The sequence below is a fragment of the Erinaceus europaeus genome, chromosome 3 (genome assembly GCF_950295315.1).
Source record: "Erinaceus europaeus chromosome 3, mEriEur2.1, whole genome shotgun sequence".
Classification (NCBI taxonomy): domain Eukaryota; kingdom Metazoa; phylum Chordata; class Mammalia; order Eulipotyphla; family Erinaceidae; genus Erinaceus; species Erinaceus europaeus.
In genome coordinates, this window is record NC_080164.1 from 127,553,027 (window position 1) to 127,577,904 (window position 24,878).

At 42.4% G+C, this 24,878-nt stretch overlaps 1 protein-coding gene across 4 annotated transcripts in view; it reads left to right on the forward strand.

The window, feature by feature from the left end:
* The window catches only part of FRAS1 (Fraser extracellular matrix complex subunit 1), a 532,387-nt gene that overhangs the window by 235,334 nt on the left and 272,175 nt on the right, over nt 1-24,878 (forward strand). For 3 of the 4 annotated variants that reach the window (XM_060187916.1, XM_060187915.1, XM_016186757.2), the window contains 6 exons: nt 647-838; nt 8,018-8,107; nt 11,402-11,437; nt 14,688-14,835; nt 17,099-17,242; nt 18,982-19,116. In XM_060187916.1, the coding sequence (XP_060043899.1) occupies nt 647-838; nt 8,018-8,107; nt 11,402-11,437; nt 14,688-14,835; nt 17,099-17,242; nt 18,982-19,116 (745 nt within the window). The remainder of the gene's footprint in view (nt 1-646; nt 839-8,017; nt 8,108-11,401; nt 11,438-14,687; nt 14,836-17,098; nt 17,243-18,981; nt 19,117-24,878) is intronic. The other variant, XM_060187917.1, reaches the window with a different exon arrangement.

The window sequence follows — 24,878 nt, forward strand, 5'->3', positions numbered from 1 at the left end:
CCCTTTGCACCACCTGCAGTTAACCCGCAGCGCTACAGCCTGACTCCCCATAACTTGATTTTCAAAGCTTTCCTCTGGGTCATTTAAGAAATACATATCTGGGGGGGGGGCGGTCAACGGTAGCGCATTGGGTTAAGTGCATGTGGTGCGAAGTGCAAGGACCAGATTAAGGATCCCAGTTCGAGCCCCCCGCTCCCTACCTGCAGGGGAGTCGCTTCACAGGCGGTGAATCAGGTCTGCAGGTGTCTATCTTTCTCTCCCTCTCTCTGTCTTTCCCTCCTCTCTCCATTTCTCTCTGTCCTATCCAATAATGACGACATCAATAACAGTAACAGTACTACAACAACAATAAAAAAAAAGAAAATAAATAAATAAGTGAAAAAAAAAGAAATACATACCTTAAATGTCTAAGTCTAGGGTGTCCTTGGAAAGAACCAAGCATTTTATGATGTTCAGAATATTAGATGAAGATGTGAAAGCTCAGCTTCCTAGGAGAGAGGTCTGAGGTGGAGGGGAAGAGCCCCAGTGGAGTTAGGTGGGGGACAGGGGCCAGTGCACAGTGACTGGGTTTGGGTCCTCTGCCACCCTGGTTCCCTGACTCCCCATGCTCCTGAGCACTCTCCACCACTGTTCTCTGTTTCCTTAGGGTCAGCGGAGGGCCCGAAAAGCTGGGGAGTGCTGTGAGCAATGTGTGTCTTCTGTGGGAAGCTGCTCCCATGATGGCGTTATAAGGCACCAGGATGAAATGTGGCAGGGCTCAGCCTGTGAGTTCTGCTTCTGTGACCGTGGCCAAGTCACCTGCCAGATGGCAGAGTGTGCCAGAGTCCAGTGTGCCCAGGTAAGAGCAGAAGGTGTGTTTGCTTGGACAGTGGCATCCCTGTGTTGGGGGGAGGGATGGGAGAGGTGTTCCCTGCCCTTCCTTCTTAGCAACAAGGGGGATGGCCAGTTGGACTTGGCTGCTTCAAAAGCACAAGGATTCCACCATATAAAGTAAATGTCTCTCATTTTTCATACTGGCTGGGAACAGCCCTCCAGAGCTTTTAGCTTCTGGTTCATCTGATCAGACAGGAAGGTCTGAACCAGTGACCTGAAAGGGGAGGACTTAGTGTGGGGCATTGGCACATCAGCCAGTGCAACTGGACCTCACCACTAGGGGTTGCCCAGCTCACTGTGGCGGGATACAGGGGTCCTCGGGTGCTCTGAGGCCCAGCTTCTGTTTCTGTGCTGGCTATGTTCAATACAGAGGAGTCCGCAACCAGGAAGGAAATGGTTTTCTGTTTGTTTGTTTGTTGTTTTGGCTTTGTTTCAGAAAGAGAGGGAGTGTAGTCTCATAAATAACTAACTCTGTTGACCTTGATGCCTGCCATCTGCAGAATTCTAGAAGAATTGTGAAAGCATCTAACAAAGCAGCCTCTGTATGAACTGTAGATGAATAATGTAGGGAAATTGCTTTTTTCCCTTCTTTGAACTCAATTATTTGACCCACTGCAAAACAAATTGCTTTTAAAGTTGTCTCCTTTTCCCTCACCGCACCCATCCGCCCCACCAGCTTCCCTCTGGGCTGTGGACTTGCGCCTCTGAGGGAAACTCTGAAGAGCTGAAACACCAAGTATCTGTAAAGGCGGTTTCCTTTCTAGTTCTTCTCTCCCACGTTTTAGCTTTGCTAGACACTGAGCCTAAGGAAGAACAACCTTTCAAACAAAACTGTCAGTGACAGTATTCTTTTTCACCTTACCTCCTACTTCTAAGTTTTGGCAGACCTGAAACAGTATTTAGGTAAAGAGGGTCTTGTAGATTTGTCCATTCCCTCCTCCCCATGTGCCTTTTGATTTCTTTTCTTTCTTTGTATCCGAAAATGAGAATGGTTGGATGAAGAAGAGAAAAAAAATCAAGCCTGGGCCTTTTTCTTCCTTCTTCTCAGGCTGAGGCTGGGCTTCCTGGCCTTGGCGCTTTGTCCAGATGATGCTGGCTGATTGTCCAGTGTTTTAATTTGTTCAGCATCCTGGGGTTTATAAAAGATGTTGAAAGAGGTGATCCTAGTTGGGTGAGTCTTTTTCAGTCAAATATGAACAAAGTCATATTCACTAGAAATACTTTAGCCCATTAATCGAAATCTTTTTTTTTTCTTTCTTTTCTTTTTCCCTCCAAGGTTATTGCTGGGGCTCAGTGCCTCCACTGTGAATCCACTGCTCCTGTGGCTTTTTTTTTTTTTTTTTGAAAGACAGAGGACAGAGAAGAGTTGATAGGGGAGGGGAAGATAGAAAGGGAGATAGAAAAATAGACACCTGTATACTTGCTTTACTACCTGTGAAGCGACCCCTCTGCAAGTGGGGAGCCGGGGGCTCAAATCAGCATCCTTGTGCTTCATACTATGTGTGCTTAACCTGGTACAACACCACTCTGGTCCCTTAATCCAAATCTCCTATAAAATATATTTTATTTGTTTAAATTTAATGTTGGAGAGAGGTACAGAGAGGAAGACAACAGAGAGAGAGAGAAGGAGAGAAACACACCAAAAGCACTTTTCAGCTCTGGTTTATGGTAGTGCTAGAGATTAAACCTAGGACTTTCCTGCCTCAGGCATGAAAGTCTTTGTGTAATCATTATGCTGTCTCCCCTCTCCCCATTATTCCTAGATCTTCATGTTTTCCCAAATACTTGCTGATCTGACACCTGCCTGTTGTTATTTAATCTAGGCCTTTGTTTTCTTAGAAAAACTGGGGAACAACTGCTGCTCAGCCAGTGGAGAAGGCCCTGAGCTTCCTCTCATCACCCCTCTGCACCCTCTCAGTCCTTTCCCCTGCCCCTCCCCACCCACTTCACCTACTCACAGCAGATGGCTTCTGATGCCTGTACATCCAGATCTCCAGTCAACTAAATGCTTTTTTCCAACTAACCTCCATTTCCCCAAATTTTGTTTGAGACACTGAGTTTTAAATTGGAGACACTATAAACAATGAAATCTTAGCCACAATCAGATCTTACACAAAAAGTAATAATAATCTTTCCACCTTCATTTCCTGCCATGCTTCTGTGCAGAGCTCTGGCTAGTGACCTTGAGAAAGACTGGAGGCACTCATTTCCCGACTTCTGCTTAGCTTCAAGATAAAAAGATGAGCAAGAATTTCCAGGCTTTTGAGGCAGTCAGTTTGTGTAAAAGAAGTGATTATGGGAATAGGAGTTAAAAGCATTAGGAGTACCAGAGATAATGTCAGTATCTGCCAAGGGAAAGTGAATGTGTTCTACTGGTATTTTCATTCTATTCGGACCCACTTCCTGCCTTTTCTAAAATATCAAGCTTATTTAATTTCTAGGCTTGGCTTTCAAGTATGGGCTAAGCCCAAGTGTATGTACATCCTCAAAAGTGCAGAAAAGTATACTTCTGGAAGAAGATGCAGTGCTGTTCAGTTTCACTATGTAATTGTGATCACATTGGCTTTTCATGGCAGTGTTATGAATAGCATTAAAATCAGGAAAGCAAGGGCTGGGTGGTGGTGCACTTGGTTAAGTGTGCTGGGCTGGCTTCGTGGGCAGGAGACAGAGATAACCAGGGACTCACGGTTGAGTGGTACGCATTTCAGTCTTTATTCATGTGGAACACAGTGCAATCTAAGCTAAGCTATCTCTAATCACAATCCTGTCCTTATATATACTCGCCAAGTAGGGTGGAAACAGGATGTGACGTAGAGAGGGTGGAGCAAAAAGAGACTGGTGAAAATCAGGGTGACTACGAGAGGGGGCGGAGCAAAAAGACATGGTGAACCAGTGGGGATTAAACCAATGCCCTGCAGGCAGGGTAGTGCTTAGTTAACAGTGGTTATGTAAATAGAATACAGTGTTAAGCAGGGGAGATTAAACCAATGAAACAGAAGGGGTTTTAGAAGCAGAATTAGAAGCATACCAACATAAGTGCATGTGTTATCATATGCATCCCGGTCCCCACCTGCAGGGGGAAAGCTTTACAAGCAGTGAAGCAGTGCTGTCAGTGTCTTTCTGTATGCCTGCCTAGCTCTCTCTCTCTCTCTCTCTTTCCCCCTTCTCTCTCAAATTCTGTCCTGTTAATTAAATCAAATAAATAAAAATCCAAACAAGCACATCAGCTTTCTTTTTAATTTTTATTGCCACCGTGGTTATCGCTGGGGCTTGGTGCCAGCGCTACAGGTCCACCGCTCCTGGTAGCCATTTGTTTTTTCTTTTTCCCTTTCTTTTCTTATACTTGGTATGACAGAAAGAAATTGAGAGGGCAGAAGAGATAGAGTGGGAGAGAGAAAGATAGACACCTGCAAAGCTGCTTCACTACTCATGAAGCTTCTCCCCTGCAAGTTGGGAGCTGGGGCTTGAACCTGAACCTGGGTGCTTGTATGCCGGTCCCTGTTCAGGCGCCAGATGTCGGGCTAGCTTCGCAGGCAGGAGACAGACGACCAGGGACTCATGGCTGAGCTGGGAAGCAATGCAGTGTTTATTGAGAAAAGAATCTGCATTTATAGTTTCTAGGAAGGAAGGGGTAGGGTGGAAAACAGGATGTGACTAGGAGAGGGGGCAGAGCGAAAAGAGAGTGCAAACCAGTGGGGATTAAACCAGGGCCCTGCAGATAGGGCGGGTCTCAGACAAAATAATGATTATGTAAATAGACCAACACTTGTACATGAACCCAGGTGCTTGCACATGATAATATATGCACTTAACTAGGTATGCTATCACCTGACCTCCCATATATCCGTTTTCTTTGTTAAAATGAAGGAGGAAGTGGCACAACCCTTTTCTTGGATATATCAACCACGTCCCTAGACACTGAGACAAAAATGCATCATAATTCAAATAAACCAACAGACTGGCACAATATGATTTCCATTTTTCTTTATCTTGTGTTATCTGTGAACATGAATTTAGATGAAAAAGTCATATTACTGTTTTTAAAAAAAAATTATTTATTTAAAAAAGGAGACATTAACAAGACCATAGGATAAGAGGGGTACAATTCCACACAGTTCTCACCTCCAGATTTCCATATCTCATCCCCTCCCCTGATAACTTTCCTATTCTTTAACCCTCTGGGAGTATGGACCCAAGGTCATTGTGGGTTGCAGAAGGTTGAAGGTCTGGCTCCTGTTATTGCTTCCCTGCTGAACATGGGTGTTGACTGGTCGATCCATACTCCCAGCCTGCCTCTCTCTTTCCCTAGTGGGGAAGGGCTCTGGGGAAGCTGAGCTCCAGGACACATTGGCAGGGTTGTCTGTCCAGGGAAGTCTGGTCGGCATCATGCTAGCATCTGGAACCTCATGATTGACAATACAGTTACCATACAAAGCCAAACAAATTGTTGACCAGTCATGGACCTAAAGGCTGGAATAGTGCAGATGAAGAGTTTGGGGGGTCCTCCATTTTGTAGATAGCTAGTAGACACATTTTAGTTATATTTCAAAGGGCCTGTAGCTATACTAGTTTTGTCTCTCAATTTATACCATTTTTTTAAAAAGAATCTCATATTCACAAAGTGACAGAAAATCATATATGTATGTTTGTGTGTGGTGGTAAGGCATTGGGACTCACAGCACAATGCACTGAAGATATGCCATACAAGTGAAGGGCTTTTACCTTCTTCTGAGTGGATTTCATTTTCTGGTGGGAAGGTTGGCAGAATCACGTGGCCTTTGATCAGGTGGATGGATGTGGATTTAGTGGAGAGGGGTTAGCCAATGCCATCTGGCCTATGCAGCAGAATCCTCTTAAAGAGAAAAGAAGAATTAGTTTTGTTTCATGAAGCAGTTTTTTTTTTTTTTAATTTTTTATTTAAGAAAGGATTAGTGAACAAAAGCATAAGGTAGGGGGGGTACAACTCCACACAATTCCCAACACCCAATCCCCATAACCCACCCCCTCCCAAGGTAGCTTTCCCATTCTCATGAAGCAGTTTTTCTCAAAGCAAAAGTCAAATGCTAATTGGAGCAAGCTCCCCACCGCAGTGAGCTGACACAGTTAGGGGCCTCCTGACTTCTTCTATAAATAGCAAGTCTATTGATAACTTCTGACCTCACCCAAACTGAATCCTTGTTCCTAAGGAGCAGAGCCTGCTGTTAATTCACAATTGTTAAGTTGCATTTGGGAACTCACAATTGCCACCTTCTTGGCCTTATCAGAGTGACACAGGCTCTAGTTTTCAGTTTTGTCTGTATTGGTAAGACACTCAGGAATGTCTCATGAATTTTGTCTTTAATACAAATAGACATACTCGATCTTCTTTCAAAACATTGTGTTTAAGCAACATAGACTACATGTAAATAAACCCCGTTATGTGCTTTGTAAGCAGATTTCACTGTGTTTTTGTGTTATGTCTTTACTACTAGCTGATTTGTCACATTTCTGCAAAACAATTTATATGTAAATATGCCTTCTCTTTACAGCACCAGCTACTCTCTGCTGGCCTCTGATTGACATTGCACTTTTTTTTAAACATTTATTTTCCCTTTTGTTGTCCTTTTTTTGTTGTTGTTATAGTTATTGTTATTATTATAGTTATTTATTGTCATTGTTAGATAAAACAGAGAAATGGAGAGAGGAGGGGAAGACAGAAGGGGAGGGAAAGATAGACACCTGCAGACCTGCTTTACCGCCTATGCAGCGACTCTCCTGCAGGTGGGGAGCCGGGGGCTTGAACCGGGATGCGTATGCCAGTCCTTGGTGCTTCACGCCACATGTGCTTAACCCACTGTGCTACGGCCCAACTCCGGACACTGCATTTTGATGTACAGTGATAGAAGTACCTCCCTTTTGTTTTGGAAGCAATAAGTTATATACTGTAAACAGTTGCCACTATTTATGTGTGTTTGTGGCTGTTTTTAAGCCTATATTTTCTTTCCTTCATTAACAGTGCCCATATTCATTTGTTTTGGAAAACTGAAGAATCAAATAAAAGTAGAAAAGAGACTTTAAACTCTGTCTATACGACTACAATTCCAAGACAAGTATTGATTTTATTTTGTTTTCCTTTAGTGTACAGAGTTTTAAAACAAAAAAATCTTGACAATCCTGTTTTTTTTTCTTTTGCAATTTTACATTATTTAGTTTTTACCTGATGTGGTTTTTCTATTTTAAATGCAATATAGATCCTGAAGTCAGTATCTTAATTTAAAGAAATAGCTCTGTTCTTCAGAAAGTAGATATATCTTGAGAAAGTGTTTTTACCTGTAGGTAGGTTAATGTATGCCTATGAGGAATTGTAAATAGGGTGTATATATTTCAGAACATTTCTATGGGAAGCAGGACTGCAGTTGAATAGAATTTGGAATTATTTAATTTATCAGAGTAAGCATTTGCTACTTTGTAATCAAAATTTTAAAAATGGATAATATTGACATTAAGAAGTTAAAATAATAATATGTATGTTTGTGGTTCTTTTAAAAGCATAAAGCATAAAGCATATATTTTCTTTCCTTCCTTAACATTGCACATTAGAAAAGGTAGACATTTACCTTTCTAATGTGGCATTCCTTCTATTCCAATTTTGGAATAGTGATGCTATAAGTCAGATAGATTCCAGAATTTTGGATAGGATTTGGGTTTCTTTTGTTCAATTTATGCCTGTGGAGAAAGGGATATATATATGATTTTGTTTTCAGAGAGAAATGTTGGTTCAATTTGAACACCATTAATGAAGCCAAATCAAAAGTCAAAACCTTGGATAATCAAGATAGCCTGATCCTTTTCTGGAACTCGTAGTCCAAGACATTTCACTTTAATGTTGGCTGTCCTTCTCTTCCATTTGAGCTTCTTCTAGTTGTGAGCAGAGGAATTAACTGGGCCTGTCAACACATGGGAATGACCAAGAGTGGAAGGAAAAAGCACTTGCAGGAATGAGTTATGCTGCCTGGACTTTTCCTGGGAAGAGGCACAGGGGGAAGATGGAGTATTGTTATGAGCCAGCACAAAGGGGTGCAGGGAACCCAGCTGCTTAGCAATTTCTGATAGCCACCTCGAGATGCTAACCTGACATGTGCCACTGTAACCTTTGCTTCCACAGAGGGAAGAGTTAATCCATTTAGATGGGAAATGCTGTCCCGAGTGCATTTCAAGGAAGAACTCTTGTGTTTTTGAAGGAAATACAGGACTTGTGAGTATGGGGATGATTACTGATGACCTAAAATTACTAGTTCAGAATGTTTTTAATGAGGGCTTGCTACCTTCCTGTTTCCTTTACTCATCCAATTGTTTAGTACCTATGATTGTACACCTACTGTGTTCTGGGCACTGAGGCTACAATCATGAACACAACAGGCAGAATCCCTGCTCTCCTGAAGCTCATGTTCTAGCATAGGCACAGAGGCCCTGCACATGTGGCAGGTGGTGGTGAGTACTGTCTAGAGAGTAAAGCCATGTAAAGGGCTGGAAAGTAACTCGGGAAGGGAGGGACACAGGCTGGATGGTGGCACGTCTGATTGAGTGCACACATTACTGTATACAAGGATCTAGCCTCAAGCCCCCAGTCTCTGCCTGCAGAGGGGAAGCTTCACTAACTGGAGTAGGTCTGCAGGTTTCTCTCTCTCTCTCTCTCTTTTTTAATATTTATTTTATTTATTTATCCCCTTTTGTTGCCCTTGTTGTTTTATTATTGTAGTTATTATAGTTGTTGTCGTCGTTGTTGGATAGGACAGAGAGAAATGGAGAGAGGAAGGGAAGACAGAGAGGAGGAGCGAAAGATAGACACCTGCAGACCTGCTTCACCGCCTGTGAAGCTACTCCCCTGCAGGTGGGGAGCCGGGGTTCGAACTGGGATCTTTATGCTGGTCCTTGTGCTTTGTGCCACCTGCGCTTAACCCGCTGCGCTACAGCCCGACTCCCTCTCTCTCTTGTTTTATATTTCTCTTTCCCTTTCAACTTGTCTCTATCCTATCAAATAGCTGTCTGACTAAATATTTGTAAAAGTGATTGGGGACAGCCTTACATACAGAGAAATATGATTCTAACCTGGAAGAAGCGAGGGAGCCAGGTCCATAGACACCAGAGTAAAGGGGAAGGGGCATAGCAGATAGTGGGATCAGCACATGGGAAAAAGCACTGAAGTTGATGGGTTTTTACATGTTCAAGAGATGGCATGAAAGTGAGTGTGGCTAGAGCCGAGTGAATGAGGGAGGAAGAAGATGGAGATGAGGCCTAGCAGGTAGCCAGGGAGTCATGATGAAGACTTTGCGTTTTACGGTGAGGCAGATGGAAGCTGTTGGAGACTTTTGAGCAGAACTGTGCCAAGATCCTGTGAAAGTATCGCTTTGGCTGCTGCATGGGCCTGTGAGTCAGGGGACTAGCCTGGAAGTAGGTAGATCTTTTAGATGGTCTCGTCAATAGTCATGAAAAAGAGTGGTCTAGGGAGGAAGTGGTAAAATGTGATCAGATTCTGCATATTTTACAGGTAGAACTGAAAGAATTCTAATGACTTGGATATAGAATGAAATGCCATTTGCTTAGGTTTTATTTCTTCTTATGTCTGTACTATTTGATATTCTGTCCCAAAGAAGAAATAATGACTTTAATTTCATCAAATTGTCTCTGTCTCTAGACTACATTTTTCACATGGGATTTAAGAATGTGGATACATTCTTTAAAATGTGTCAGTTGATCATAAAGACAACCATTTCATTGACCAAGCAGAATTGGAATTAAATTCTTTTGACTTGTCAGCTGAGTTTTTGATCTGAAAAAATGGCATCTGTCAACCTACCGTTATTCTGTACATGCTCGGGATACAGGGCTGTATAGGGCTTACAGGGCAGACTTTATGCCTGAATCCCCATTTTACCACTCTTCAGTTAGGACTTTGTGTAAGACTTTTTGGTCCTCAACTATAATTTAGGAATAACAGTAACACTACTCCATAGCCCCATGAAGATGATACCTGATACTTAGCTGTTACCTGGCACTTAAAACAATACCTGACACTTTAAAAACAAAAGTTAAGGTGGTACTTATTATTTTTCTGATTCCTCAATCCTTGTATCAGTTTTCCTGCCTAGTTCTGAAGGCAAATTAAGATGAATAGAACTTAAGAGAGCAGGGTATTTTAAATAATTGCTCTTGGAAGTTTAGATCTCTTGACTTTTTTTTTTTTTTTTTTTTACTCCAGGGTTATTGCTGGGGCTCAGTGCCTACACTATGAATCCACTGCTCCTGGAGGCTATTTTTTTCCCCTTTTGTTGCCCTGGTTGTTTTATTGTTGTCGTGGTTATTATAGTTGTTATTGATGTTGTTGGATAGGACAGAGAGAAATAGAGAGAGGAGGGGAAGACAGAGAGGGGGAGAGAAAGATAGACACCTGCATATCTGCTTCACCACTAGTGAAGTGACCTCCCTGCAGGGGTGCTGGAACCGAGATCCTTACACTGGTCCTTGGCTTTGCGACACGTGTGCTTAACCCGCTGCGTTATGCCCGACCCCCTGTGAAGTTCTTAAGAGTGAAGGGACCAGGTTAGGCGCATGTGGCACAAAGTGTAGGGCTCAGCATAAGGATCCCGGTTCGAGCCCCCTGCTCCCTACATGCAGGGGAGTCGCTTCATAGGCGGTGAAGCAGGTCTGCAGGTGTCTGTCTTTCTCTCCCCGTCTCTGTCTTCCCCATCTCTCTCCATTTCTCTCTGTCCTATTCAACAATGAACAACATCAACAATGGCAATAATAATAACCACAACGAGGCTACAGCAACAAGGGCAACAAAAAGGGGGGGGAAATGGCCTCCAGAAGCGGTGGATTCATGGTGCAGGCACCGAGCCCAACAATAACCCTGGAGGGGGGGGGGGAAGAGTGAAGGGACCAGGGAGTCGGTCGGTAGCGCAGTGGGTTAAGCGCACGTGGCGCAAAGCGCAACAACTGGCGTTAAGGATCCCAGTTCGAGCCCCTGGCTCCCCACCTGCAGGGGAGTCGCTTCACAGGCAGTGAAGCAGGTCTGTAAGTGTCTGTCTTTCTCTCCCCCTCTCTGTCTTTCCCTCCTCTCTACATTTCTTTCTGTCCTGTCCAACAACAATAAAAACTACAACAATAAAACAAGGGTAACAAAAGGAAATAAATAAATAAAATTTTTTTAAAAAAGGAGTGAAGGGACCTGAGAACAAATGTGTAAGCATTAGTGAGAGGTGAGAATAAGAATTCAAGAATATTTCCTAGGCATGTTGACTTCATCTCATATTGGTATGCTTTGCTTCCTTTGGTATAGATAAAATTTCTTTATGTTTGTAATCAATGAATGACTTTGAATATTGTCTAGGGAGAGGAGTGCAGGGAGGGGGGGATGGATAACTTCAAATGAAAACATATATAGATCAGCTTAATGGAATCTCCTTCCTTCCTTCCTTCCTTCCTTCCTTCCTTCCTTCCTTCCTTCCTTCCTTCCTTCGTGGTATAACACATTTCTCTTTGGACCTAGATATCTTCAAATGTGAGTGAAGTTAAGCATATTCCGGTAAGTAAAATTTTTAATTTACATGTAGATATTTGTAAATTTATTTTAAACCTCTGTATAATCTGTCCTAGGAAAACAATGCCCTGGTAGTTTTTGATGGCCAATTAAAAAAATGTGAAAGGGGTCTGGGTGGAGGCACACCTGGTAGAGCACATATATTACCAAGCTTTAAGGACCTGGGTTTAAGCCCCTGGCCTCCAACTGCAGGGAGGACCTTTATGAGCAATGAAATAGTGCTGCAGGGGTCTTTCTTTCTCTTCTGTCTATATCCCTCCCCCCTCTTTTTTTTGCCTCCAAGGTTATCGCTGGGGCTCAGTGGGGACTGTGAACCCACTGTACCTGGAGGCCATCTTTTTTCCATTGTTGTTGATGAATGGGACAGAGAGAAATTGAGAGAGGAGGGGAAGACAGAGACGGGGAGAGAAAGACAGACACCTGCAGACCTGCTTCACCATTTGTGAAGTGACCACCCCACCCCTTTACAGGTGGGGAGCCGGGGACTCAAACCGGGATCCTTGTATGGGTCCTTGTGCTTCACACTATGTGTGCTTAACCCAGTGCACTACTGCCCGGCCCCCTTCCCTCTCAATTTCTCTATCTATAAAATGGGGGGAGGGGAGAAGAAGAAGGGACCAGATAAAGGTGCAGGGGGTGGGGAGAAAAAAACAACAACCTGGGAGTGGTGGGTTCATTGTCCAGGCACAGATTCCCCAGTGATAACCCTGGTGGGTGACAGTAAACTAACAAATAAATACCCTGGAAGATTTATTGGTTTATAGCATTATATGAGTTTCAGATGTGTAACCTTGTAAATAAATAACACCATGTATTATATTTGCCATCAAGTGCTCATTTTCCATCTATTGCCACGCAGCTAAAGCCTTTCACCTGCTTTAGCCACTGCCTCCCCCCTTCTGATTGTCATTAGCTGCCATATTTGATTACTTGTGGCCCAGGATTAAAAATTGTAGTGGTAACTAAAATTGTCATCCATTGAACTTTTGCTCCATTAGTTTATCTGTTCCATGATTGATAAAAATTACTTCTTATTAAAATTTTAATTTAGTGGTCCAGGAGGTGGAGCCATGATAAAGCTTTGAATTTCAAGCATGAGGTCCTGAGTCCGATTACCCAGCAGCACATGTGCCAGAGTGATGTCTGGTTCTTTCTCTATCCTCCTATCTTTCTCATACATAAATAAAATACTTTAAAAAAATTGATTTATTTTATTTATTATCATATAGAGACAGAAAGAAATTGAGAGGGGCGGGGGAACTAGAGAGGGGGAGAGACAGACACCTGCAGCTTTACTTCTCCATTCATGAAGCTTCCCCCCTGCAGGTGGGGATCAGGGGCTTGAACCTGGATCCTTGCACATTGTAACAAGTGCACTTAACCAGGTGTGCCACCACCTAGCCCCCTGAAAAATACCTCTTCAACCACTATCTTCTACATCAATTCTCCCTCTTGTGCTGATTTTTTTCTTCCCTGTATAAAATCCTTTTAACCATCTGAGCAATTTTATGTCCTTCAGAGTATTAAAGAGAGGTTTTGGGAGCTTGGGGACTGTTCTTTCCCCATGCAGTACTAAGTCTTCATTCTGTGGAGGTGTTTTGCAGGACAACGCAGGATAGTTTATTTTGAAAGAAAGTACACACATGTTTATTCATAGACACAAACTTACAGTTTTGGAGATTATAAGATAAGGGTTACAGTGATCCATTCTACTTTGTACCTTCTCAGGATACTATGTCTCATCTTTCTAATGTTATTATCCACAGTTGCTAAATACTATCACATTAGTTGTTTGGAATGTTTAACATTAGTGTCTTACTGTGTTTGTTCTTATTTTTCTTATTTTATTGGCACTAGGGTTATTGCTGGGGTTTGGTGCCAGTACTCTGAATTGACTGCTCCCAGCAGTCATTTCCCCCCCCCCCTTTTTTCTTACTTTCTATTTTTATTTGATAGGATAGAGAGAAATTGAGAGGGAAGGGAAAGATAGAGAGTGTGACCTGCATTACCACTTGTGAAGTTTCTCCCAACAGGTAGGGAGCTGGGGGCTCCAAACCGTGTCCTTACACTTGATAATGTGTGTGCTCAACCAGGTGCACCACTGCCTACACTCTCCTTAATATTTTATCAGTTCATTATTAAATATGTTCTTCCACCTTCTCTTGTTTTACTTCCCTTATCACAATATTCTGGTAGGAACCTTGGTCTCTTTCCTGTTCCCAGGAAAAATGGGACTGGGGGCAAAAAGCAATTGTGCTTCATAATTCACTTTAGTGTCACTGTCAAAGTACTAATGCTTATTACCATAATTTGCTCTTTTGAAAAAGCTGTTTTAGTGTGGGAAAGCCCATGGCATGATTGCAGCCCACTAAAAAAAAAGGGCATGTGGAGGCTTTCCTTTGAAGAATACAATGGCTCCCCTGTTCCTCTCACTGTAATAATCATAAGGAAACTCGGGGCTTTAACCAGCTTCCCACTGTTATAATAAAGATTGTAGTTAGTGTACCTGCTAATCACTAGGCATGTAGTAATCCCTTCTGATTATTTTTTGGTGAGATTAATTGAGAAACAAGAGTTGTATGCTTCTTGAGAATTCTAGTCTGTCTAGAATGCTTTCACAATTAGCTTTCTGCCTGGATTCTACATGAAAGTAAATACTTTATTTTACCAGTTTTTTTTACATGTCATACTTTATTTTTATTTATTGAATAGAGACAGAATGAAATTGAGAGGTGAGGAGGAGATAGAGAGGGAGAGAATTAGAGATACCTGCAGCACTGCTTCCCCCCCCTTCAGATGGAGACCCCCTGATCTTGCACATAACATGTGTGCTTAAGCAGGTGTACCACAGCCTGGTCTCAAGAAAATACTTATTTGGCAGAGATAGATAGCATAATGGTTATACAAAGAGACTCTCATGCCTGAGGCTCCAAAGTCTCAGGTTCAGTCCCCTGTACCACTGCACCACCATAAACCAGAGTTGAGCAGTGCTCTGGTAAAAAGAAAAAAAAAAAGAAGAAGAAGAAAAGAAAATACTTATTAACAAAGAAGGAACAAAAAATACTCTTCTAAATTTAGGACTTCTACTCCTCCCTATTTTAGACTTAGGTCTGATATGGTTCTATTTTAGGATTCTCTACTTACCCTCTATGGAAATCGTCAGCTCTCCCCCACCCATCTGTATCTCAAGTTGTGACACTGTGATAACTGTGTCTCTCTTGACTCTTTTATGTAGGAGGGGGAGAAGTGGGAAGATGGCCCTTGCAAGGAGTGTGAGTGTCAGGGGGCTCAGGTGACCTGCTATGAGCCTTCCTGCCCCCCATGCCCAGTGGCCACACTAGCCCAAGTGGTGAAGGGACGGTGCTGTCCAGACTGCACAGCAGGTGGGTCCACGTCTGATTGATTTCTATTGAGATGTTCTTCCTGCCAGTTGCTGCAGAGAAATCCTGCCCCCACTCCCACCCCAGAAGGTTTCCTTTCCTTTAGTTGCCCTTGGAGCTGGTTTGCTTGATTCTTCCTGATTTTTTTCCAGCAAATGATGCTGATTAGTTCTTTTCTGTGTATTTGCCAAACCCGACTAATTATGAGTATGTGGCCTTGGGCGAGTCACTGACCCTCTCAGAATCTTAATTTTCTTGTTGCTAAATGTTCCTTATCTACTTTGCAATGCTGTTGTGGAAAATCAAATGTTTAATGTTAGAAGACGGGCAACACTAGATAGACATTAAGATTGTCCCATTCTCAAAGGTAGAAAAATAGTTGTTGATGGCCAGGGAATGGTGCATCTGGTTAAGCGCATACATTACAGTGCACAAGGACTCAGGTTCAAGCCCCTGGTCCCTCTCTGCGGGGGGGGGGGGGGGGGACTTGATGAGTGGTGAAGCAGAGCTTCAGCTATCTCTCTGTCTTTTCCCCTTTATCTCTTCCTCCCTTCTCAATTTCTCTGTCTCTATCCAATAATAAATTTTAAAAATATTAAAAAGTTGGCATTTTAAAAAGTCCTTATGGAAGAAATACGTCAGTGTACATTTAAATTAAAAAAAAGAACAGTTGCTGAAAATTAGTTGTAGATACCCCGTTTTTTGAATTAAAAATGACTTTTTTTTAGTTAAGGGAAACAAAAAGAGATAAACCTAGAGAGAAAGAAAGAGGTTACGGAATCCCCTGGTGTGTATGGTGGCATGGTTTGAACTAGGGTCCACTTGCACAGGAAAGTATATATTCTACTGACTAAGCTATATCCCTCAGACCTTTGAACACCCCCCTTTTAAAAGGTAAGCTATTAAACAGATGGTTCCTTTTGGTTTCACAAGTGGGTTTTTGAAGTTTAAAGACTCATTAATTTCTTCCAAAAGAAAATTTTATGTACTTGTCCTGCAGCCCTACTTTCAGATAACTGGGGGTTGCATTAGTTACAGTTAATAATTGTTGGCGTACACTGGAGTTGCTTTGGCCAAGCTGTAATTCACTTATAGGCTTAGTGTCTCTTGGAGAGGTGGCATTTCTTCCATTTCTAGTTCAGAACTGATTTACTTCTTCTGTGGGTCACATTTATATATATATTGAAAGCTATCCTGTTTCACTCAACTTATTTTGGTTAATCATAGTGTTTTTGTGAAGTCTTCTCTGGGAAAAACAAAGAAAATTTTTGTTCTTGTTTCATTACCTTCACCCAAATGATTCCTTGCCCTTTTCAAAACAAGCAGTATATTTTAAGGTTCTAAACCTTGAACATTAGTTCTTGACAACTTCAAGCCCTGGATGAAGACTTTGATGACAGTTGCCACTAAGTTTAGTGATAATTATTGGAGGGAGATTTAAAATTGTGGAGAACAAAAGGACACTGGCTATATATTTCTTTGAAGAAGATAACTCATTTTTAAAAAAATATTTATTTTATTTATTCCTTTTTGTTGCCCTTGTTGTTTTATTGTTGTAGTTATTATTGTTGTTGTCGTTGTTGGATAGGACAGAGAGAAATGGAGAGAGGAGGGGAAGAAAGAGAGGAGGAGAGAAAGACAGACACCTGCAGACCTGCTTCACCGCCTGTGAAGTGACTCCCCTGCAGGTGGGGAGCCGGGGTTCGAACCGGGATCCTTATGCCGGTCCTTGTGCTTTGTGCCACCTGCGCTTAACCCGCTGTGCTACAGCCCGACTCCCCGATAACTCATTTTTTTTTAGTGTTAAGTTTTATATCTCAACTGTTTGTTTTACCAGAGCACTACTCATCTCTGGCTTATGGGGGTGCTGGGGATTGAACTTGGGACCTTGGAGACTCAGGCATGAGAGGTTTTTTTTTTTCATAATTATTATGCTATCTACCCCTAACCCCGGTTATATACCAACTTTTCAGGCATGCCAAAACAATAAAAAGTAAGGAATCATAAGTTATTGAATTTGATTTCATCATCTGTCATAGAATAAGATTGTTGGCTTCTAGAGATAGTCCTGCAGGTAAAAGCACTAGTGGATCTGCTTGGTGATGTTGAACATGTTCAGTTTGGTGCAGTCAATGTCAGTGGTAGCCTTTCAGACAAGGAGATTTTTTTTTGAAATCTTATGGTTAAATCCTATTGACTGCTCAGCTACTTGTTCTTTGTACCACCAGAGACCTTACTAAGGTGTCTTCTTTGTCTTTGATTGTAGTTCACTGCCACCCAGACTGCTTGACCTGCTCTCAGTCTCCAGACCACTGCGACCTCTGTCGGGACCCCACCAGGCTGCTTCGGAATGGACGCTGCGTGCATAGCTGTGGCCTTGGATTTTACCAAGCTGGTGCTTTCTGTTTAGGTATGGCTCCAGGCAGACAGTCCTGAACTGCACACTACTACCAGAGTAGAGGTTCACAAATACAGGAAACATGCAGCTTCCAGAAGCAGCTGGATGATAATGGCATCATCCATAGGTTATTAGATCTCTTAGCCTACAAGTCTCTCTTCTTACTTGTAATGGATGTCTCAGTACTCAGTGGAAGAGAGTTGACATGGAGGTCAGATGCTCCCTATGTCATTATGGCTGTGTTTTTCACTTTCAAAGGCCTTGACAGGTGCTGTTTACTAAACTACTTAGTTAATCAAAGTAGAATTTGAGAACTAGCTTGGACTTTTTAGTTCACTTACTAGAATGTTTTCATTTTCCTGGGAAACCCATGAGTCAGAGAAATTAATTGTTTTGCTTGACATCTTAGAGGTAATTGGTAATACAGCTGACCTCTTACAGATTATAGGAGGATTTAAAATAGGTTCAAATACATTTCAAATTCTTATATATATGAGGAGATTGTATTTGGGAGAATTGGGCTTGGTTGAGACCAAATCAGAGTTACTCTCCCACCTTTTCTGCAATTCACCAGGCTGATTGTCCACTTAAGGATGTGCAGGTTCATTCCTACTTTTGAATATTTATCCCCTTTATGCTCAGTATTATTTTTTCTTTATTAAAATTTTTTTATTATCTTTATTTATTGGATAGAGACAACCAGAAATTGAGAGGGAAGGGGGGATAAAGAGGAAGAGAAACAGAGAGACACCTACAGCACTACTTACCACTTATGAAGCTTTCCCCCTACAGGTGGGGACCAGGGACTCGAACCTGGGTCCTTGCGCATTGTAACGTGTGTTCAACCAGGTGTGCCACCACCCAGCCCCCTCTCGGTATTATTTTTTTCTTGCTGAGCTAGAGCCTTACTCAATTGCAACTTCACTGCTGTCATACCGACTTTTTCATTCAGATAGATATACAAACACACACACACACACACACACAGAAAGAGAGAGAGAGAGAGAAAGAAAGAAAACAGACACCACACCACCAGAACTTCCTCCAGTACTGTAGCACCTCATGTGTGGTGCCAAGGCTCAAATCAAGGCCACACATGTGACATAACACACAGCCTTCCCATTGGACTATGTCTTTGGCCTCATGCCTCAACATTCTTGTCTGTTTAGTGGGGAGAAGGTAGTTCTTTCCTCAGGTGATTCTGTGAGATTCAAGATTATCAGTAAATGTATAGTGTCCAGAATAATGTCTGAGCTACAGCCGAGATCCCATAAAAGCCAACTGTTTTTATTGGTTTTGCAGTTATCCACTTCTCTCCTTATTCATCTCTAGCCTTTATGAAAACTACTTATAGCTCTGCCATAAGGAGTATTCTTTTAAAATGGTTGAGTGAAAAGAGGAAAAGAGGTCAAACATCTAGGACAAACTGCCTGCCAAGGCAAGCTTCATCTGGCTGTGGGCAAATCACTGCCCCTCTGTGAGCTTGTTCCTCAGCTATAAGTTAGAGTAAATAATGCCAACCACGTAGGTTGCTATAAAGATGAAATACGTTTATGTGTCTGTCTGGAGTACTTTGCACAATGTTGAGATATGCATTATGGTCCTTAAAGGCTGCTGGTCATGTTACCCACCTGCCTTTCTGAGTCTCTGTGATCCCGGAGCCTCAGGATCAGTCTCTGTGGGAAGTGGTGCTGGGCTGGTGTCTTTGAGCTAATCAGACTTTCTCTTCTTTCAACCTCCTCCGGAGACAGCTTGCCAGCCTCAGTGCTCCACGTGCACCAACGCACATGAGTGCTTCTCCTGCCAGCCCCCCCTACTGATGTGGCATGGGCAGTGTGTGGCCAGCTGTGGGGAGGGCTTCTACCAGGACCGCCAAACCTGTGCAGGTAAGCCCTAGCCAGCCCCCAGCCTGATGGGTCACGTAGAAAGCCACCCCCATGTCCCAGGGAACCAGGGTCTCCAGGAGCTGTGAGCAACTTTTCAAATGAGAGAAGGCTCAGACAAGAGACTCCTGGTGAATGGGAAACATAGGTATATTGATGAAAGAGAGAGAGAGAAAGGGAGAGGGAGAGGGAGAGAGATGATGATGCACACTGCTTTTCATATCCTTTTTTTTTTTTTTTTCCAAAGCACTGCTCAGCTCTGGTTTATGGTGGTGCAGGGAATTGAACCTGGGACTTTGGACCCTCAGGCATGAGAGTCTCTTTGCATAACCATTATGCTATCTACCCCTGCTTTATTTCCTTATTAGTACTTCCATCACCTGAGTGTGATGTGATTTCTTTAAGTCCTTCTGCACCAGTCTGGGGAAGGGAGTCTCAGAGCAGTGTTTAATCCAATTCACATTTCTAGCTCAGTACTGTCACTATGTTTGCAAATTAGATTCCTCTGTAGTATGAAATCATAGTGCTTAAATGAAAATGAAAGGAATTATGTATTTGTGTGTATATATATTTTTTCTAGTGTTCTTTATTGGGGAAAATAGTTTATAAGACACTTTCCACACAGTCACAGTTTCTTCTCTCCCATGGTAGGTGTCTGTGCACCACACCCACCACCAACTGATGTCTTCCTCCACCATTATGCAGTCCAATACCCCAATACCCTCCACCCCAATACCCTCTTGACCCCTGCCTCTTCCCCCTTTAGAGTCCATGACTCTGCTACAGTAAACCACAGCCAGTTTAAGTTTCATCCTGTGTTTTCCTTTTCTTTCTTTGGTTCTTAAGATCCACCTATGAGGTAGACCATCTGGTATTTGTCTATCTCCCTTACATGATTCCTTCAAATTTCCACATGTGTGTATGTGTGTTTAAACTTTATTTCCACTGGAAAAAATGAAGGAGAAAACAGAAATAAGAAAGTGATATTATAATAACAAACTTGAACAAATAAAACAAGTAAACATTTAAATTTACTCTTGACTATCTGTATTCTTAATATGTATGATAGTATCTATGCACTTTAGTTGCTTTATATACCTACCTTTATGTCTGTCCTTTTAATTATGTATTTTTACAGAACTTTTTAACTAACATATATTTTTAAATAATATCTTCTAAAAGTTCTTAATATGATAATATTGGGTTATCTGAAAAGTCATGACACTTGTTTGCATAGGAAAACAGGAAAATATGTCCTGATTTTCCTGGCAGCCCAATAGTTTCTGGAGGGTGGGCGTAGCTATCTATAATTAAATTTGTTGTTTACACTTGATCATTTTCTCAGCATTGACTATGGTCATGAGTCTAAGTAAAAATGTACATGTATAAAGAATTTTAATGCAGGCCAGAGAGAAGAACATAGTGGTGAAAGCACTTTGGAATCCAAAGCTCGTCTTGAGGAAGAATTGACTTTGTCTAGATCCTACTGCTGGGTTTGCAGTAGCAGGTAAATCAGAAAAGGCAGGCTGGGGTGGGAGAGTGATATCTCAACCATCATACCAGAGACTGCATTTGAGTCATAGAATCAGAAGTGTGGGCACTCTGGGTTCAGCTGATATGCTCCTCTCATCCATGGCCTTGATTGGGTTTTCAAGAAAATCATTTGCAGGAACAAAGACAGTAAATGAGAATAAACCCTGCAGACCACACATGTGGCATGCAGGCTGTGTGAGTTTAAGTCCAGGCAGAAGTCTAGTGTGGACCATGTGGGAGGAGTATACTAGGCTGTGGCCAGACTGTGTGACCCAGAAGCACGTGAACCATCTTGAAGGGAAGCCATGGTTCATGCCACACAGGTAAGAGGCTAGTGTAGCTAATTATGTGACCACTCCACAGAGAACAAGACAGGCACACTTGCCTCCAGTTTGACTTGGGGCCTCTCTGAGGTCTATAAGAGTATCTTCTGGGAGTCGGGCGGTAGCGCAATGGGTTAAGTGCACATGGCGCAAAGCGTAGTACCAGTGGAAGGATCCTGGTTTGAGCCCCCAGTTTCCCACTTGCAGGGGAATTGCTTCACAGGCAGTGAAGCAGGTCTGCAGGTGTCTATCTTTCCCCCCTCTGTCTTCCCCTCCTCTCTCCATTTCTCTCTGTCCTATCCAGCAATGATGACAACAACAACAATAACTACAACAACAATAAAAACAAGGACAACAGAAAGGAAATAAATAGATATTTTAAAAAATCTTTAAAAAAAAAAAGAGTATCTTCTGCACCGTGTCCTCAACATCCAGGACTGCCTCAGAGTGTTTTGCATTTGTTGGAACTGAGGTTTAGTGAAGAAGGGAAAGACCACCTTTTGGTGATCTTTGATGGGCCCTTGTTGCAATAGATGTCTCAGCTATAAAAGAGAAGAACCCTTGAATTTCAATATGTACCAAAGTCTATTTACTTGCTCTTTTAGAACTAGTTCCAAGTGGGCTCATGTGAATGCCTTTGTGAGTGTCTACTGTTTGCAGCTATGTCAACTGCTGGAATTTCCATTTGATGACATTATTGAATGTGCTCTCTAAAGCTTTACTCTACCCCATCAAAGAGATCCCTCTGCTGGCATGCCCTTGACAGATTTGTCATTAAAAGGGAATTCATTTACCTAGATTTTATTTCTCTCTCCAAAATACCTATATCCTTGCCCACATCCCACCCACATGTTTACTTCTTTCCTTTCTTTGCCCACGTTCCTTTTCTCACACCCAATGTTTTAAGTGGCGGTGTTAATGCTGTTCTAGTATATGTTGAAATGACTTGTGTTTCATTTGATTGCTGGTTTACATAGCTGACTGCTTCCACATTCCATTCACATCGCCATACACAAATGCCTTTGGTAAAAAGTTGCTGGGAAAATTTGTTCATGATTCCTCCAGGGAATTAAACCAATTTGCTTTAGTTCAGCCTAGTTGCATTCTTATGCATAAAATGAGAAGAGGAAAGAGAGCAAGGGGATAGAGAAAAGAGACGAGAGAGAGAGATCTTAGAGAGCAAGAGGATAGAGATGAGAGAGAGAGCTCTTAAAAGTTAAATCTGAAGTGCTCACTTTGGCAGCACATATACTAAAAAGGTTACAGTTGAAGTTTAGATGAATTTTCATATACTGTCTTAACATCCAGATAACCTAGATCATCTTTCCAATGAACTTTTACCTCATTGGAAATTTAATGCAGTATGAGTGCCTGTACTATTGTTCTCGATCTTTTTCCAATGACCTGGAAAGTTAGTCAGTCATTCACGGCTCTCACAGTAACATGCCAAGTTTTTTCAAAGAGAAGTCTGCCATTTTTGTGGCAACAATAGGCTTTTTTGGACTGATTCATCTTGACAGGGTCATTTATGTTATGACTGGCATAATTGGTTACTTTATTGGTCCACTAAAACCCAAAGAAAGTCAACACTCTACTGAGGAAACTAATTACCAGAAGGCACCTGGTTCATATTCATGTTCGCTAAGTTGAACATGGGGCATAGTGTAAAGCACATGCAAAGCCAAGCGGTACTAAATGTGGCTCTTCAACAAGAGCAGGAGCAGGTAAACCAAGAGGGACGAAAGATGCAAGTTTCCTGCTAGGGAGCTGCTTCCATAGGGCCTTTGTCATTGTCCCTTGAGCTTGTCGGTACACAAGCTCATGTATGCGTTCATATGTTGTTTGTGTGTGTATGTTAATACTACTGTCACGGGGGTCGGCCGGTGGTGCAGTGGGTTAAGCTCACATGGCGCAAAGCGCAAGGACTGGTGTAAGGATCCCTGTTCAAGCCCCCTGCTCCCCACCTGCAGGGGAGTCGCTTCACGGGCGGTGAAGCAGGTCTGCAGATGTCTGTCTTTCTCTCCCCCTCTCTGTCTTCCCCATCTCTCTCCATTTCTGTCTGTCCTATCCAACAACGAACAACATCAACAATGGTAATAATAATAACCACAACGAGGCTACAACAACAAGGGCAACAAAAGGGGGGAAAAATGGCCTCCAGGAGCGGTGGATTCATGGTGCAGGCACCGAGCCCAGCAACAACCCTGGAAGGAAACAAAAAAACTACTGTCACATTCCTGTGCTTGATCAAATTGAGTAATACAGGATATATTTTGGACCACTTATGCACCACTACCATTCGATTCTCTAGGCCTTGCCCAGTTTGGGAGTTTGGGGCTTTGACCATTTTACTTTAGGTTCATCATTACCTAATTTTGATACTAGGCTAATTGGGGAGAAGGCAGGGCTGGTGAAATATCTTGCTTGAATAGTATGCTGCTTTGTCATGTATGTGACTTGGGCTCAGCCCTAGCCCCCACTGCATTGAGGGAAATGTCAGGACTGTGTGGTCTTTTTCACTTTCTCTCTCACTAAAAAAAAAAAAAGTAGTGGTCCTCTTTGTGTGCCAAATTCAGCACACAAAGCCTACCACTCACATTCAGTGTCAGTTGCTTGGCTTCCCTGGTTACTTTCTGGGTTCTGGTCCAATGGCCCTGGCTGCACAGCTGGCTTCACTCTTTTTGACTGCATGGGCGTCAGCCCCCCAGGACTGCCTTTGTTTTGTCTCCTGCCACTTTGTCCTATGTTGACTCATTTCCAGGGATTAACAGTCCATCTTTTCATCTCCCAGCCTCACAGCAGGCGTGGCCCACACAGAAGTGCTCCTTCTCCATGTCCCCCATGCCCACCACACACACACACACGGCCTTCTTGTGTGGCTCTTGGTGCCACTAATGTGGGAACGTTTGTGTCTTTCAATATGATGACTCCACTGCCTCATTTCCCAAGCCCTGGTAATGAGTCAGTCTGGATGCAGACAAAGTTTGTCATGTCCTGAGAGCATTCCTTTTGACGACCCTTGTGCTTTGTTCAAGAAACCTCTATTCCACTCTAGCAGAACCACTGGACTACACACCCAAATCCTAGATAATAAGTAAAAACAACCGAACTAATGCATGCAAAGCCCAGTTAGATGAAGACAAGCAGTTCATATATCTGTGGGCTTTGAGTAAATAAAGAGGAATCTAGTTGTCTTTGTTTTTTTTCCTCCAGGGTTATCGTTGGAGCTTAATGCAAATCTACTGCTCCTGGTGGCCATCTTCTTTTCATTGTTGTTGTTGTTACTGTTGTTGTTGTTGTTGTATAGGACAGAGAGAAATTGAGAGAGATGGGGAAGACAGGGGAGAGAGAAAGATAGACACCTGAAGACCTGCTTCACCACTTGTGAAGCTACCCTCCTGTAAGTGGGGAGCCAAGGTCCTGAACCAGGATCCTTGAGCTTCGCACTATGTGAGCTTAACCTGGCACACTACTGCCCATCCCCTGTCTGGTTCTTTTCATATGTATCTTTTGTATATGACAAACATGCATTTTATCCCATGCATATGTGTATATATACACACAAATACGTGAGTATCTTTACTTTTTCTACTTAAAGTTCTAATTATTCGTGAAGGTCTGATACTTAGGCAAGTGCTACCTTCCTTCTGTAGCTCCTTAGAAGGCAGGGAGTGTCATTCTGCCTTAGAAAATACATTGGTGGTAAGAGTAATGTGGAATTATATCCTTGTTATAATTTTGTATATCAGTAATAAAAAATTGTAAACATTAATAAAGTACAGGCTGGGAAAACAGAACTACCGGAGGATTCTAGTCTTGGCTCTGTCATTTTCAAACAAATATCTTTCACTTCATACATAAATCACCTGGACAAAGCAGGTATAGTTTCTTGATAATTATTTATTTTTG